The sequence below is a fragment of the Peromyscus maniculatus genome, chromosome 3 (genome assembly GCF_049852395.1).
Source record: "Peromyscus maniculatus bairdii isolate BWxNUB_F1_BW_parent chromosome 3, HU_Pman_BW_mat_3.1, whole genome shotgun sequence".
NCBI classification, from domain to species: domain Eukaryota; kingdom Metazoa; phylum Chordata; class Mammalia; order Rodentia; family Cricetidae; genus Peromyscus; species Peromyscus maniculatus.
In genome coordinates, this window is record NC_134854.1 from 92,872,085 (window position 1) to 92,887,570 (window position 15,486).

A 15,486-nucleotide genomic window follows, 5' to 3' on the forward strand; every position below is an offset into this window, starting at 1 on the left:
GGCTGCGAGACCAGGACAGGCGGGGCACAAAAGGCTCCACGCTGCTCCGGGGCACGTGGGGCGTGGCGAGGGCGTGGATTGCTCAGCCGCCCAGCCCCAGCAGGCCCGCAGGTATAAGAAGCGCGGTCGCCCGCCCTCGGAGAGCTCCCTAGCGCTCCAGAACGGTACTCACAGCCGAGGCCGGGGCGGGCCTTTGGGTTGGTTCTCCTAGGGATGCTCTCTCCGAATCGCCTAGGCCAACCCCGTTCTCCCAAAGCCGCGGCCGCGCCGCACCAGCCCTCGGCCACCGACATGGCCCTGTACTGCAGCGAAAACTTCGTGTACTCACAGCCCGCCGCCGCCGCCGCGCCCGGTGCGCCCTCGACCACCAGGGCGCCCTACTCGTTTTCCGACTACGCCGCGCCGCCCGCCGCGGCCGCCAACCCCTACCTGTGGCTCAACGGGCCCGGCGTGGGCGGCCCGGCCTCCGCTGCGGGCTACCTGGGCGCCCCGCCGCCGCCCCCCGGAGCAGCTCCCGGGCCGTTCCTGCAGCCCCCTGCCGCTCCGGGCACCTTCGCGGGCACCCAGCGGGGCTTCGCGCAGCCCTCGGCTGCTGCTCCCGCCTCGCCCGCCGGCTCGGCAGCTCCGGGCGAGTTGGGCTGGCTGTCGATGGCCAGCCGCGAGGATCTGATGAAGATGGTGCGTCCGCCCTACTCGTACTCGGCGCTCATCGCCATGGCCATCCAGAGCGCTCCCGAGCGCAAGCTCACCCTCAGCCACATCTACCAGTTCGTTGCCGACAACTTCCCTTTCTACCAGCGCAGCAAGGCTGGGTGGCAGAATTCCATCCGCCACAACCTATCACTCAATGACTGCTTCAAGAAGGTGCCCCGCGACGAGGACGACCCAGGTGAGATGGCAGGACTGGTCCTTCCCGGCTGGGGAGGACGCGGAGCCGCGCGCACCTGCGGGCGCTGCGAGCGGGAGCCCAGTATTGGGAGTCGTGTGTGTGGCTAGGTTGAAAATCCACACCGGGTCTTCTCATCACTGGGGAACATGTGGGGGTAGAGCCGCCCCAACCTGGTCTGATAGGGATGCGGGAAGTATCAGATCTCACAGAGGATACGGTGAGCTGGGTCCCCTACATTCAGGGCAGAAGTTGGTCGGCTAAAGAAAAATAAATAAATAAAAAATCAGGGGCTGGGGATTTAGCTCAGTGGTAGAGCGCTTTCCTAGCTAGCGCAAGGCCCTGGGTTCGGTCCTCAACTCCGGGGGAAAAAGAAAAAGAAAAAACCAAAAATAAGAATTAAAACCCTCAAAAGGAGGCCGCTGCAAGGGACAGCTTAGTTACTGGAAGTAGATTGGGAGAAAGGACAGGAAGCAAGGGACTCTCAGAAGCAGGGTGTTCTATCAGCTGTTGAAAACGATGAACGAGAACATTGGGCCTCCTTTGGATTCCTGAGGATCTCACTGCGTCCTTACCTGTTCACTTAACTTGCGGTCATTTAATGATGAAAATCCGAAGTGGAACAACTGAGAGGTTTAGGTAAATTAAGAAATAAGTGACCCAACTGTCCTCCCACTGGTCTAAACCCCATCTCTTGAGTACAGAAGGCTGCATAGGTCTTCTGAGTGATGTTCCACCTGGCAGTGGGGGAAGTGGAGTGGCGCTTACAAAGAAACGGACTCTTGCTTGAGGCGTTTTGAAGGAACCCAGAACAAGGAAAATGAGATCTAGGAGTTCTGTTTAAATGCTACCAACGTCCTTTGTTGTGTTAGGGGATGGAGCCCCAGGGCCTCAGACCTGCAGGGGATTAGCCCTCCCTCTGAGTTGCGCCCCTAGTCTTGCAGACATGGCTCTGGAGCAGTGTTTTCCAGTGCTGTTACTGTGTAGCTGCAGACCACATTTAAAAAGTTACCGTGTGATTAGGCATAGCGAATTTCGTTCCTATAATCCTATCATGTCGGAGACAAAGGCTGGGAAATTAGGAGTTCAAGGTCAGCTTCACAGCCTTTCTCTTTTTTCAGTTTTTCGAGACTGTGTTTCTCTGTGTAGCTTTCGTGATCTCACTTTGTAGACCAGGCTGGCCTTGAACTCAGAGATCCACCTGGCTCTGCCTCCCGAGTGCTAGGATTAAAGGCTTGAGCCACCACTGCCCGGCCACATCCTTTCTCTTAAATCTCATAGCCTGTGTATATTTTACAACACATTTTAATTTGGACACATTTCAAGTGTCCTAACAGCCATTTGTGCCCAGCAGTGACACTTGGACAGGACGTGCAGTTTCTGAAGATGTACCTTCCCAATTTAGCCTCAAACCACCCAAGATTTTTTATGTCTGTTGTCACGCGTATTCCTTTGAACTTAAAAAATTCAAAGATATTGGTATCTGGAATTCTTTTTTTTTTTTAGGACAAAACCCAGTGAAGGTCAGGAGTATAGCTCAAAAATAGAGCACTTGCCTAATTTATTGAGGTCTTGGGGCACCCCCTAGCACTGGGGAGAGAAGGAAGAAAAGATTCATATACCAAGATGACCTATACAGATAGTTACAGATGCTGTGTGTCGGTATCTACAGAGGCAGCCAGATCTGAGTTTGAGGCCAGCCTGGTCTGCAGAGTAAGTTCTGGGATAGCCAGGGCTACATAGTGAGACCCTGATTAAAGAAAAAAAGATATTATTAAATTTGTAGCCAGTCTACCTTGGAGACAGCAGGTAGCCAGTCAGTACCTCCCCTCTCATCTGAAAATGGAGGGCTGTGGTCCTGTTGCCTGCCTCCACCTCTCCATGAGCAGCGCTCACTGTAAAGAGCTTCATGACACTTTCGAACTGCAAAGGCCAAAGTCAGGAAAAGCCACTGGGTGATGATAACTCCTAAGATGCTGTGGGTCTTTCCCCTTCCCTCGTAGGAGGGCATTTTCTACAGAAGGCACCTGTTGGGTGTTTTAAACGAGTGCAGAATTTCCCCAGTGGACAACTTGGTTTTACAGGGACACACCCTGCTCAGATGAGTGTCCATTCCCAGCTTCCTGGTGCGACAAACAAGCCCCATCCGTGGAGTTGTTAGAGCTTGATTGCTCTGTAGCACAGTTCGTCATTTTGTGATTGCTTTTTCCAGGGCGATTCTTTTCGGTTGTGGGAGTTGCATATATTTCAGAAAAAATTGTAGTGAATACTGTTCAGGCTGCTTGCCCTGTGCCAGCTAAGCTACTACGCTAAGGTATCATGTAAGCCTAAGTTACTACGTGTTAACTTACCAGCCGCCTTAATTTAGGAAACAAATGGAAGCTCCTGTTTTACGATGCACCAGACTTTCATGATTTTGCAAGTCTACATGGTTTGGATCTAGAGTAAGGGAAAGTGGTGGGTGACTGTAATAGGTGCCACATAAAATCGGTTTTAGGATGTAAGTGGTGGGGCTACTAAAACATAGAACTGACTAGGACAGCCTATTGTGAATGTCTCCTTGTTAGTGAAGTAGGTAAGGCCTCCAGAAGAGGATGACATGCCTTTGATCCTCAGCATTGTAGAATGGGTATAGTGGTGCATGCTTGTGATCCCAGAGAGGGCGATGGCAGAACCAGTCAATTTAAGGCCAGCGTGGGGTACATGAAACTGTCTTCAAACTCCAGAAACAGGCCCTACTTGGCATAGTTTATAATATTGTTATTCTGCCTAATTTATATATTTACTTTATCATAGGTGTACATGTATAGGACAAAGAATAGGATTGATAGGATCTGCTGCTGTTACTGATTTCAGACACCCACTACATTGTCTTGACAACTTAAGGGGGACACTCTGTGTACAGGAATAAAATTGAACCTAAAAGCTGGGAGTGGTGGCACACACATGTCTTTAGTCCCAGCACTCGGAGCCCTTGGCAAGTGGATCTCTGAGTTCAAGCCTAGCCTGGTCTACAGAGCAAGTTCCAGGACAGTCAGGGCTACACAGAGAAACCCTGTCTCAAATATAAAAAAATATAACCCTCATTAACTCTTTTTTTTTCCTCAGGAAAAGGTAATTACTGGACTCTAGATCCAAACTGTGAAAAAATGTTCGACAATGGAAACTTCCGTCGGAAGCGAAAGCGCCGTTCTGAGGCCAACAGCAACCTCACTGCAGCTTCAGGAACATCAAAATCAGAAGGGCTATCCTCAAGACTAAGAGCGAGTGGGAAGCTGGAAGGAGGCAGCCCCTCCTCTGCGATGAGGCCATCCCAGTCACCAGAGTCTCCAGCAGACGACGCCAAGAGTACCTCCTCCTCCCCTGGAGCATCCATCCCGTGCCTCAACACGTTCTTCAGCAGCCTTAGCACGCTAAGTGTGAGCCCCAGCAGCATGAGCACCCAGCGAGCCATCCCAGGCAATCACCGCCACCTAGGGGGCACCCAGCTGCCCGCCAGCACGTTCCCCAACACCTCCACCCCAGGCAGCTCTCCAGACTCCGTGCAGCTGAGCACTGTGGGTGGAAGCAGCCAGCTGTCTTCCTACTACAGCCCGTTCCCTGGCGGCAGCGGCAGCAGCGGCGGCGGAGACCAGAGTAGTCCCTTCAGCAGCCCTTTCTACAACTTCAGCATGGTCAACAGCCTCATCTACCCCCGGGATGGCTCTGATGTGTAAACAGAGGAGCTCCTCAAGACTTCACATGTCCACTTGAGATCCGTTTTGAATGTAGGCTCAGGAAGTCTGGGGTAGGGCTGAGTGAGCTTCATTGATTTCTGTGAGCCCCTGAACGATCCTATGCTCCGCTGCCTATGCTCACAGTAACCAGAGTAGTTCTTAAGACTCCAGCAAGCTTTTCTAGGTTTCTCTGGCTGTGTGCCTCTCTGGAAATAAAAGGCACCTTACTCAGTAGTTAAAACTCTGTGAGAACGGCATCTATTTTATTATTCACTTGTTTATCAGAACAGCAAGCTCAAATGTATACAGGCAGCTGGGTGGGGAAAAGGCCATTGAAGCTCTGGGTGGGAAAAATTAAAGCTTTTGGCAGCTGGAGGCACAGGGGATTGACCAGCTGGTCATTTCCTTCATGACAGCGTTCTGATTTTTCATGGAAAGCCAGATCATCTGGATTTTTTTTTTTTTTAAAAATAAGGAAACTCCAATTTTGTATCCTTTGCCGCCTCTTGTATCTAGGGTATGCCACAAAACCTTTCTGAATCCAGCTCACAAGTTACCTCTGTCTGGACATGGTAGGTGCTTATTGCAGAGATTCTTTGTGCCAAATGTTCTGTAGATCTGGAATGTCAACTCAGTTTCTTCTCTACACAGTAAGTCTCCTTGTATTCCAGGATACTGGGTCTCTGACACCATCGAAAGTACCAAATTCTGTGTGGAAAATAGGTATGACTATCTTTCTGAGATGGTGGGTAATAATATACCAAGGTCACACATGGGAAATAATTGGTTCTCAAACATGCCAGCCTCATGATAGACGACAGAGTATCCATGGGATAAGGTCTGGAGACCATTGTTTTAGTTCCTCCTGGTAAACCTGGCATCCTGCCCCTTTTAGCTTGTGTCCTAGGTATTTATTTCATTGACAGTGAAATCTTACAGGTTCTTTTTGTTTGGATTTTTGAGACAAGATCCTGCTTAGCCCTACGTAGACCATGCTGGCCTTAAACTCACAGAGATCTACCTCTGAGACCAATCTTACAGATTTGAATTCTTTTAAAAGTTGTATGTATATAACTCTGTTTCACCACCACCTCACTTCTGAGGTGACTTCATTTGAATCATTTTTTAGTGGGGAGAATCTAGCACAGCATCATACAGGAAGGAAATGCTTGGTCATCATTAGTTGAACTCAAAGAGCGCTGCTGACAGATGGGAATGATTTTTGGATTTACAGGAACAGCCCACCACTAAATTGAAGGTAATATTCTACAAGCTCCCATGATACTGTGTTCTTTCTTAATATTGATATGAGACAGGAACCTCATGAAATTGTAGTGGGGGGCCACGGGGAATCCCTGTGGTGGTTTTTTTTTTTGTTTTGTTTTTGTTTTAAGATAGGCTTTATGCCCCCTGTATATTAGAACTCACAGCTTTAGTTAAAATTTTTTAGAAATGTATGGAAATTTTTAATGGCCTCTTGATGTACAAATTCTATCACCATTGCTTATTAATTGTTATGCAAAAATATAACCAAAGAAACTACTCGGCCTCAAACTTGGTGCATAAAATTTTTTTCTTAATATTTTTGTATGTGAAGAATCATAAGGACTTTTATGAATATTTCTAACACAACTCTATATTTGTAAATTAATTTATAATGTCTGCTGGAGCTGCAAAGATTTTTTTTCCCAAGAAAGTACTCTGCATGCTAAGAATAAACTCTTCAATGGGATGATGACTCCTGGCTTTTGTGTTACTGCCTTTCTGATCTCAGTGTCTTTCTTGAAGCAATAAAAATTGGATGACCTGTCACTCAAGCCATTAGAGGGACTCTGTTGAGTACTTGACTTTGCACATTGACTTTGCTCCACCTAATCCCAGGTCAAAGGGCTAGAGGAAAAGTTACTATTCACGAAGGGCTTAGGGCATGAGTGTTGGGTTTATTTATACTACAGAAGCAGTTCTGTTAGAAGCTACATTTGAGCTGGGATGGATGGGCCTCAGTTGTAGAGTGCTTGTCTAGCTTTCCTAGGATAAGGCTCTAATTGAGGGTGGAGGACCGATTAAGCTGAGTTTTGGTGCACAGTAGTCCAAAGAAAGTATTCTGAGGCTGCCATTTCATGGAGCTTTCCAGGGTGAATGTGCTTGGGAAGAAGGAGCCACAGGCAGCCCATTTCCAGGGCTGGAGCAGGAAGTTTGAACTTGGCCCCACCCAGAACTTCTTTGTTTAGGCTGCCCCGTGTATCATGGGAAGCCTATTAGTCCCAGAGGTATACCCACACAGTTGAAATACCTACGCTAGGTCACATAGTCATTTTTTTATTAAGAATTTTTCTATTCACTTTACATACCACAGACCGCCCCCCCCCCGTTCCCACCCCCTCACCCTTCCCCACCACATAGGGTCATATTAACTCAGGTGAGAACCTTTTACCTAAACTTCTTTAAGGGGATCAAGTGTGGGGTTTAGTTGGGAAGAAAGGAAAACCAGATCAAAACTAGATCTGGATAGTTGATTGACATTGAACACTGGAATGATAGCGTTGTGAGGACCTATTGCCTGCCTTTGAGGGGTCAGCAAGGTGACAGACCCAGCATGAAATATACCAGGGTATGGCTTTTTAAAGTGGGCTAGACCACACTTTGGGTGGTTTGCAACAATCCGGAGAACAGAATGCCCTATAATCCCTATAATAGGTAGCTAGGGTCCCTGGGGAGTGAGCCCGGACTGAGGCTGATATGTCTCAGCTTTCTGTGGCCTGCTGTGCCCTTTGAAATAGGGTAGGGCAGGAGAATTTGGGGACCTATTAAGTAGGTTTTACGCTTCCATCTTTGTACATTTATTTTGGGTTTTGGAAATAGTCTTTTGAAGCCTAGACTGGCCTTCAAGCTGACTCACTGTGTAGCAGAGGCTGACATTCAGTTTTGCTCATCCATTCCCTGAGTGCTGCGCCACCACGCTCGGTTCATCTTGTCATTTTGAAATCCTCCATCACTCTTGAACTTCCTGAAAAAAGGCAACTGAGGAGGCTCTGAAAACAGCTTTGCAACCTCCCCCTCTCCAGCGGCCAACTGTGCTCCTGAACCCCTCCCAAGGCAAACCAAGGCAGGCAGAGAACACAAAAGACTTCCCAAACTTCAGAGGGGATTCCCAGGGCCTTCCCTGCCTTCGGAGGCTTGAAAGCACCTGTCTTTAGCCTGGTTGGCTTTTGTCTTTTTTTCCTACTGTTTCTGGGGCTAAAACTTTGAGGTCATTAATGAGAAAGAAACCCCTGGTGCTCTCACAGGGCAGGAGGTCGGCTGGCTTGTAGGCCAGAGCCCGGCTTTGGCTTTGCCTTTGTCATGGAAAGCCGTCAACTGGGGCCTGCGGTTAGGTGGGGTTAGGCTGGCACCGCTGAGGAAAGGAATTTCCTGCCAGATTTGGGAACAAAACACAAAGAGGCCGAACAGACTGGTGCCCTCCTGAATTCCTCTCCAGGAGGCCTAAAAGAACAGCCTTTTATCATGTTAAAAAAGGCAAGTGTCACTATTGACCCATCTGTAAGGTGGCATTGTTCAAACACCTATATGACTAACTTCTCACCCTATCAGCCCTAACAACAATGAATTAGTTATTACCTGGCCTGGGAGTTTCTATAACCGGGGCCTGAGGGTTGATCTAAGTGGCTGCTTCAGCAAGTGCTCAAACCAGAATTCAAAGTGAGGCCATTGGGGTTGGAGAGATAGCTCACGCCTTTAATCCCAGCACTTGGGAAGCAGAGAGGCAGGTGGATTTCTGAGTTTGAGGCAGCCTGGTCTACAGAGTGAGTTCTAGGACAGTCAGGGCTACACAGAGAAACCCTGTCTTGAACGACAAAGTAAAACACGCCCTCCCCCCTTTAAAAAAAAAGTACATATATTGTTCTTAGAACCAGGTTGGGTTCTCAGCACCTACTCTACTCACAGCTGGAACTCCAGTTCCAGGGGATCTGATGTTTTTTTTCTGACATCCTTGGGCTCCTACACATGTGATGCACACACATACACACAAATATTTTGAATTTTAAATTAAGCTATGTGATGTCATGGCTGATCACATTACACTGCCAATCATTTCAAAAAGAAAAGTAACTTTCCCCAAACCACACAGCCACACCAGGGGCCTAGAATCCAGCCTTCTGCCTTCCAGTTTGGTTAGTTTCTGTTCCAGGAATTTCCTTTGTGTGGACCCTGAAGTTAAAATTTGAGCCTGGGTTGTCTCTTCATGGACACAGAAGTTTAAACTGTGAAAAGTCACTTTTCCTTGGCATACCTCGCTCTCAGAAGCAGCCCACAGTCTAGTCAGGAGTTCCGGGTCTCTGGCTCTGAAGCCACTCAGGAAAGCCAGACACTGGTAACAATGATTAAGAACCTTGGACCCTAGCTGGGCATAGGGGCACACGCCTTTAATCCCAACACTCAAAATGCAGAGGCAGCCAGATCTCTGGGAGTTCCAGGCTAGCCTGATCTACATATTGAGTTCCAGGACAGCCAAAGCTACATAGTGATATCAAAAATAAAAAAACAAACAAAAGGACCTTTTTGGACCTATGGAAAATTTTTCCACTGATTTAGCAAACCCCCATCCCCAGGCACCACATCCTGCCCTGGGCTTTTTTTTTTTTTTTTTTCTTTCAAGATTTTTTTAAAATTTATTTTACATACCAACCACAGATCGCCCTTCTCATCTCTCCTCCCACTCCCCAACCCCAGCCTTCTCCCAGTCCCTCACCCACGCCCCATCCCCTCCTCCAAAAAGGTAAGAGCTCCCATGGGGAGTCAGCAAAGCCTGGTACATTCAGTTGAGGCAGGACCAAACCCTCCCCCTGCATCAAGGCTGTGCAAGTGTCCCACCATAGGTAATGGTCTCCAGAAAGCCAGCTCATGCACCAGGGTTAGACCCTGATCCCACTGCCAGGGGCCCCTCAAACAGACCCAGGTACACAACTGTCTCCGTTATGGAGAGGGTCTAGTCAGGTCCCTTGCAGGCTCCACAGCTGCCGGTCTAAAGTGTGTGAGTTCTTACGAGCTTGGTTCAGTTGTCTCTGCAGATTTCCCTACTCATAATCCCTCTTCCCTCTCTTCATCTGGACTCCCCGAGTGTGCTGGGCTTTGAGGGTGCTGAGATGACTGTGATCCAGTTCCTGAAGTCACTGCTTGGAAGGAAAGTCAGCCCATTGGGAAACACAAGAGGGACCCAAAGGGCTGGAACAAATAACGATTAGTAGAATGCTTGCCTAGCATGCATGAAGCCCTGGGTTCGATCCCCAGCACTGCATAAACCAGGCATGATGGCCGACATCTGGAATGCCAGCACTCTAGAGGTGGAAGCAGAAGATCAGATGTTCCATCATCCTCCAGATGACAGCAAACCACAATGCACGCATCTCTCCCTTCCATGCTAGAATCACAAGCAGGCATCAGCACAAGGATTCTTCCTTCTCTTCTCCAAGGATGGAACCAACTGCCACTCCATTCGCTTTTAACTCCCTGCATCATTGTCAACCCATACCCAGGCCTAACACAGTTATATAAACTCCCTGGCGATGAAATGGAGGACAGCAATATCTACTTCACATGGTTGTCAGGAAAGCTGACATACTAGCTTATAAGTAATCTATGTGTTAGCCGGACCCTGTCTCCACTCACTAAGCCTCCACTTGTCTCTTCTCAGAAAGTTGTCTGTAAGTCAGGCATTGTGGTATGCACATGTGATCTCAGCCCTTGGAGAGGGGAAGACTGGAAGGTGGAGAGTTCAAGACCAGCCTAGGCTACATAGTGAGGCCCTACTTAGTGAGGATGACAATGAGAGACTGTGTGTATGTGGAAGAGGGGGTACTGAATAGATGGCCCAGCAGCTAACAGCACTGGTTTGCTCTTCCAGGGGACCAGGGTTAGATTCCTAGCACCCACATGGTGGCTCACAACCATCTGAAACACCAGCTCCAGGGCATCTGATACATTCTTCTGGCCTCCATGGGCACCAGGTATGCATGTGGTACATACACATACATGTAGGGATGGTCTGGCCCATGTCCCACCAGTTCGCTTGGCCTCTCTGCATCTCTTTGGCCCGAGGATCACTGCAGCCTCCTCACTGGGCTTCCTTCCTCAAGTCTCAGGCTCTAGCCTCCCTCCCACCTTCCGTTCCTCCCTGCTGTGGTCAGTCTTACCACCTGGACACCAACATGCCACTTATCTATTTAAACTTAGTTTTGAAGCAGGGTCTCACTGTATGGCCCAAGCTGGCCTCAAACTGCTGTCCATCTTCAGTGCCTGGGATCTACAAGAGAGAGGGAGCCGACATACCAGGGTTGTATAGAAACCTACTGGAACAAGTGTGGCACTTTCTGAAATGTGCTGGATAAGGCGGAGAACCCAAAGTTCCTTGAGGACACAACATGTAGTCAGTGCCAGACAGAATGTTGTAGGAATCTGAAACCAGCAAGATACGCTGCAGTCCGGAGGCCCCAGGGAGCCTGTCCCAGGCACCTTCCCAGTGGGGTGCCTGCTCTAATCTGTGAAATGGCAGGGAAATGAGGTATGATCAGCCCCTCCCTCAAACCTACCCTTTCCCTGGTTAATACCTTCCAGAAGTGCTATGACCGATTTTAGCGAGCAGTATCACAATCAAACCCTGAAGTTTCTCTGGCCTCAAATTCACTATGTAGTTGAGGATGACCTTGAACTTTTGATCCTCCTGCCTCGATCTCTGGAATGTACCCAGGAGACAGAGGCAGTCAGATCTCTGAGTTTGAGGTCAGCCAGGCCTTTGTAAGACCCTGAGTCAAAAAACAAAAAGTGGGCCGGAGAGATGGCTCATCAGTTAAGAGCACTGATTGTTCTCAAAGTGGACCCGGGTTCAATGCCCAGCACCTACAGGCTTAAACTCATCTTTAACTTCAGTCCCAGGGGATTTGATACCCCCTCTTCTGGCTTCTGTGGGCACCAGGCATGCACACATTGACATAGGAAGATGAGACACCCATGAATGTTAAATAAATAAATAAATAATTTCAAAAAACAAAAAGCAATGAACGTGTTAACAGGATAATTTCTGGAGCGGAGGAGGGAGTGGACCAAAGGGACCGAGGGAACAGACATGGAGCTAGCCAACTGTACACAAGGGCCCCGTTCATATCTGCTTCTTGCTAATTTAAGAATAAGCTAATTTAAGGATAAGGTCTATGGGCAGCCTGGGGCGGGCCTGTAATCCCAGCACTAGAAAGGCAGAGGCAGGAGAGAGTTCTAGGCCAGCCTGGTCTCCATAGGAGGTGAGGCCAGCCAGGGCTACATAGAGATCCTGTCTTGAACAAACAAACAAATAAATAAATAAGAAGGAAAGAAAAGAAAAAGAATAAAGTCTGTATCTGAGGGAAGTCATTTGCTTATTCACTCAAACAGAAAAATACATTGTTCCTCTTCCCTGTTTGGGGAAAGTAAGGTAAAAGCATCCACATTCCCATGATTGGTTGATTTTAATTTTAATTTTTTGAGACAAGGTCTCACTATGTAGCCTTGGCTGGCCTGGAACACGAACTTTATGATTTTTATTTACAATAAAAATCTGCAGTTTTGGGGCTGAAGACATGGCTCAGGGGTTAAGAGCACTGTGGCTCTTGCAGGGAACCTAGATTCAATTCCAGCACTCACGTGGTGGTTCACAACCATTTCTAACTCCAGTTCCAGGAGATCTGACACCCTATTCTGAACCCGCCCCCCATTCTGACCTCTGCAGGCACCAAGTATGTGTTTGGTGCACATGCATACATGCAGGCAGAACACTCACACATAAAATAACATGACCAAATAAAACTGAAAACAAAAAGAAAGAAAAAAAAAAAACTGCAGTCTCTTTCATTGCCAAAATACTGTCCTCCCTATATATAAAACACACACACACACACACACACACACACACACACACACACACACACACAATGTTTTTATTTATTGTGTGTCAGTGGAGAGGACAAGCACGCGGAGGCCAAAGGACAACTTGTAGGAGTTGGTTCTCTCTTCCAGCCTGTGGGACCTGGGGTGGAACTCAGGTCACAAGGCTTGGCAACCAGTGCCTTTGCCAGCTGAGCCATCCTGCTGGACCCTTCTTCACAGAGTTTTGGATGCTTTGGCTGTGTTTAGTCTGCACTGTGAACCCATGGGCCCCCACGGCTCATACACTGCTTCTCTCTCCCCACGTTCATACCTCCCCTGCTGCCCCTTCATCCTCAGGAGGAAGAGTCTCCACCAGACACCTGCCGTCTTTGATCAGCAGCCCTCCAGCTGCCCCCCAGCATTGTCTCAGGGAGAGACTTTCAAGTCCTCCGCTCACCGGTTTGGGGAATGTAAGACCCCCCCCCTCCCCTCCAACAGCTGCTGCAGCATGCCGCTGGAAAGAGCACTACTTCAGCATTGAAACCGTTTCTTCCAAAGGATCAACGTCTGTGCAATCAAGTGTGCCCACGGCCGGGGCGAGTAACTACCATCAGCCCCAGACTCTCACTGAAGCGCAGTTATGGACCGACGTTCTCATAACCTTCCTCCAGAGAAACCACAAAAGCAAAGTCCCAGTAAGGAGGGCCTTATGTTCCAGCCAAAGGGGATGCTGAAGAGTAGCGAATGCTTTCATTGGTTTCCAATCAAAGGGCACTCAGTCCGAGAGGCCTCACCCCAGATGAGAGTTGCCAGGTTAGGAATTCCGGGAGAGAAGGAGTAGGTGTTAGTGGGGCGTGAATGAGAGCAGAAGCCTGGGCCTGCGCGACTGAGAGATGGAGACCTGAGAGATGCCTGTGGGGAGGCAGCTGGGCCACACAGAGGCTTGGGGCGGAGGGGACAGGGAAGGAAGCTGGAAGGTGGAGCTACGATCTAAAAAAGCCCCTCAGAAGGACAGAATCAGAAAGAATAAAATCTGTGTTTCAGTTCTCGTGTGTCGGCTCATACCCGTAATCCCAGTACTAAGTGGCTGAAGTGGGAAGGTAGGTGTGGGTTTGATGTCAGCATGGGCTACAGAGTGAGCACCAGGGCAGCCAGGACTAGTGGAAGACTTCGTGTCAAAACAAACAGACAGTAAACCCACAAACCCAAACCATAAATAAATAATAAAGCATTTCCAGCCTGGTGCAGCGCTGCGCGCATGTAATCCCAGCACTCAGGAGACAGAAACGGGAGGACTGTTGTCAGTTTAAAGCCAGGCAGTTGTGTAGAAAGGGAGCCAGGCTACTATTACCCAGGGCTAGGTAGTCAGGCCCTGTTTCAACCAAAAAAAAAAAAAAAAGTTGCATAAATAATTCTAGGATTCTGAAGAGGAACTATTCAGGGTGTGTGATAGACACCTGAGAGAAGCCCTGGGCCCCAGAGCGAGGGTTGCTGCTCTTCCCCGAGGCTCAGCTGGATGACTGGATAAGTAGAAAGCATTCCAGACTGAAGGTCAAACTCAAGAGCCCGGGAGGGTGTACGGGACAGGCGTTGGGACACAGCTTCTTTCTAAGGATTTTTCCAAACCCAAAGTCTTACATTTGCTACTGAATTAACCTATTAATACAGAAAACAATCTTCTAATAAAACACATTTCCTTAGGGGCTAGAAGATGGCTCAGTGGTTAAGGGCACTGGCTGTTCATCTATAGGACCTGGGTTCAATTCCCAGCATCCACATGGCAGCTCACAATTGTCTGTAATACAGTTCCAGGAGATCTGACACCCTCACACAGACAAAATGACAATGCACATGAAAGAAAGAAAGAAAGAAAGAAAGAAAGAAAGAAAGAAAGAAAGAAAGAAAGAAAGAAAGATTTTTTTCAAAAAGTATGTCTTAATGTCTTATGCTGGGCAGTACTGGTACACACCTTTCTGTTATACCAGCCCTCAAGAGGCAGAGGCAGGTGGATCTCTGTGAGTTTGAGGACAGCCAGAACTACACAGAGAAACCCTGTCTCAAAAAGGAAGGAAGGAAGGGAGGGAGGGAGAGAGGGAGGGAGGGAGGGAGGGAGGGAGGGAGGGAGGAAGGAAGGAAGGAAGGAAGGAAGGAAGGAAGGAAGGAAGGAAGGAAGGAAGGAAGGAAGGAAGGAAGGGTGGGTCATTGTCAAGGAATAGAGTCAAGGAATGGAGAGAGCCGCACTCACCATGGGAATGGAGAAAAGGGAGACAGCACAAAGGTCTGAAGTGAGGTAGAGATCAGGAGGAGGATTGTGATCTCCCTGTTCTGTGAACAAGAGACCACTTCAGGTCTTTGGGGAGGTACATTTTCCTTTGGCAGGGGTGAAGGAACCTGGCCCAGGCTGGCCGCAAATTTGCAGCAAATCCTGCTGCTTCAGCCTCTGGTGTACTGATATTGTAGACTTGCAGCATTTTAATAGGCCATTGGAGTGTTAGGAGAGAAACACGGAAATGTCCATGGTAATGATGGTGGTGAGCCCGTGGGACTTAGCAAAGTAGCTGTTTAATGAAATAAGCAATTGGCTTTTAGTTATGTTGAGAGGTCTAAATTTTCCCCGTTTTACAACTGGACATAGGTTTCAGTTTTTCAAGAGCAAACAAATTTCAGTTTCTTAAACAAAGAGCTATTAATCAAACAACACCCAACAGCAGGAGCCACAGAGAGAGCATGTCCAAGGCTTGAATCAGCCCCACAGTGTTACAAGACAGTGACCAAAAAAGAACAGAGAAACACTGTCTTGAACCTTCTTTCCCCCCAAAAAAGAAAAGAAACTAGAACATCAACCTATCAAAAATATACTGATATAACTGCTGCTGCCTCCTTAACCAATCATGTTTGAGAAGAACAGGCCATACGCAGGAGGCCCATGTGTATAACCCAGCCCTGGAGCAGCTAAGCAGGACTGTCTTGAGTTGAAGGTCGGCCTGGGCT

The 15,486-nt window shown here is 48.4% G+C and overlaps 1 protein-coding gene across 1 annotated transcript; it reads left to right on the forward strand.

Annotated features, from left to right (window-relative positions):
• The first annotated feature begins 291 nt into the window (after nt 1-291).
• On the forward strand, nt 292-4,854 carry Foxi3 (forkhead box I3). The gene is made up of 2 exons (XM_006997400.3): nt 292-889; nt 3,995-4,854. Exons 1-2 carry the CDS (start codon nt 292-294, stop codon nt 4,600-4,602), a joined length of 1,206 nt encoding a protein of 401 aa, XP_006997462.3. The 3' UTR covers nt 4,603-4,854.
• Nucleotides 4,855-15,486: the final 10,632 nt, after the last annotated feature.

Bases quoted from the DNA above. Each gene is read 5' to 3' on its own strand.
- Foxi3 (XM_006997400.3), top strand. From the start codon at position 292: ATGGCCCTGTACTGCAGCGAAAACTTCGTGTACTCACAGCCCGCCGCC. The intron at 890-3,994 runs GTGAGATGGCAG...TTTTTTCCTCAG, and splicing joins CCGCGACGAGGACGACCCAG to GAAAAGGTAATTACTGGACT.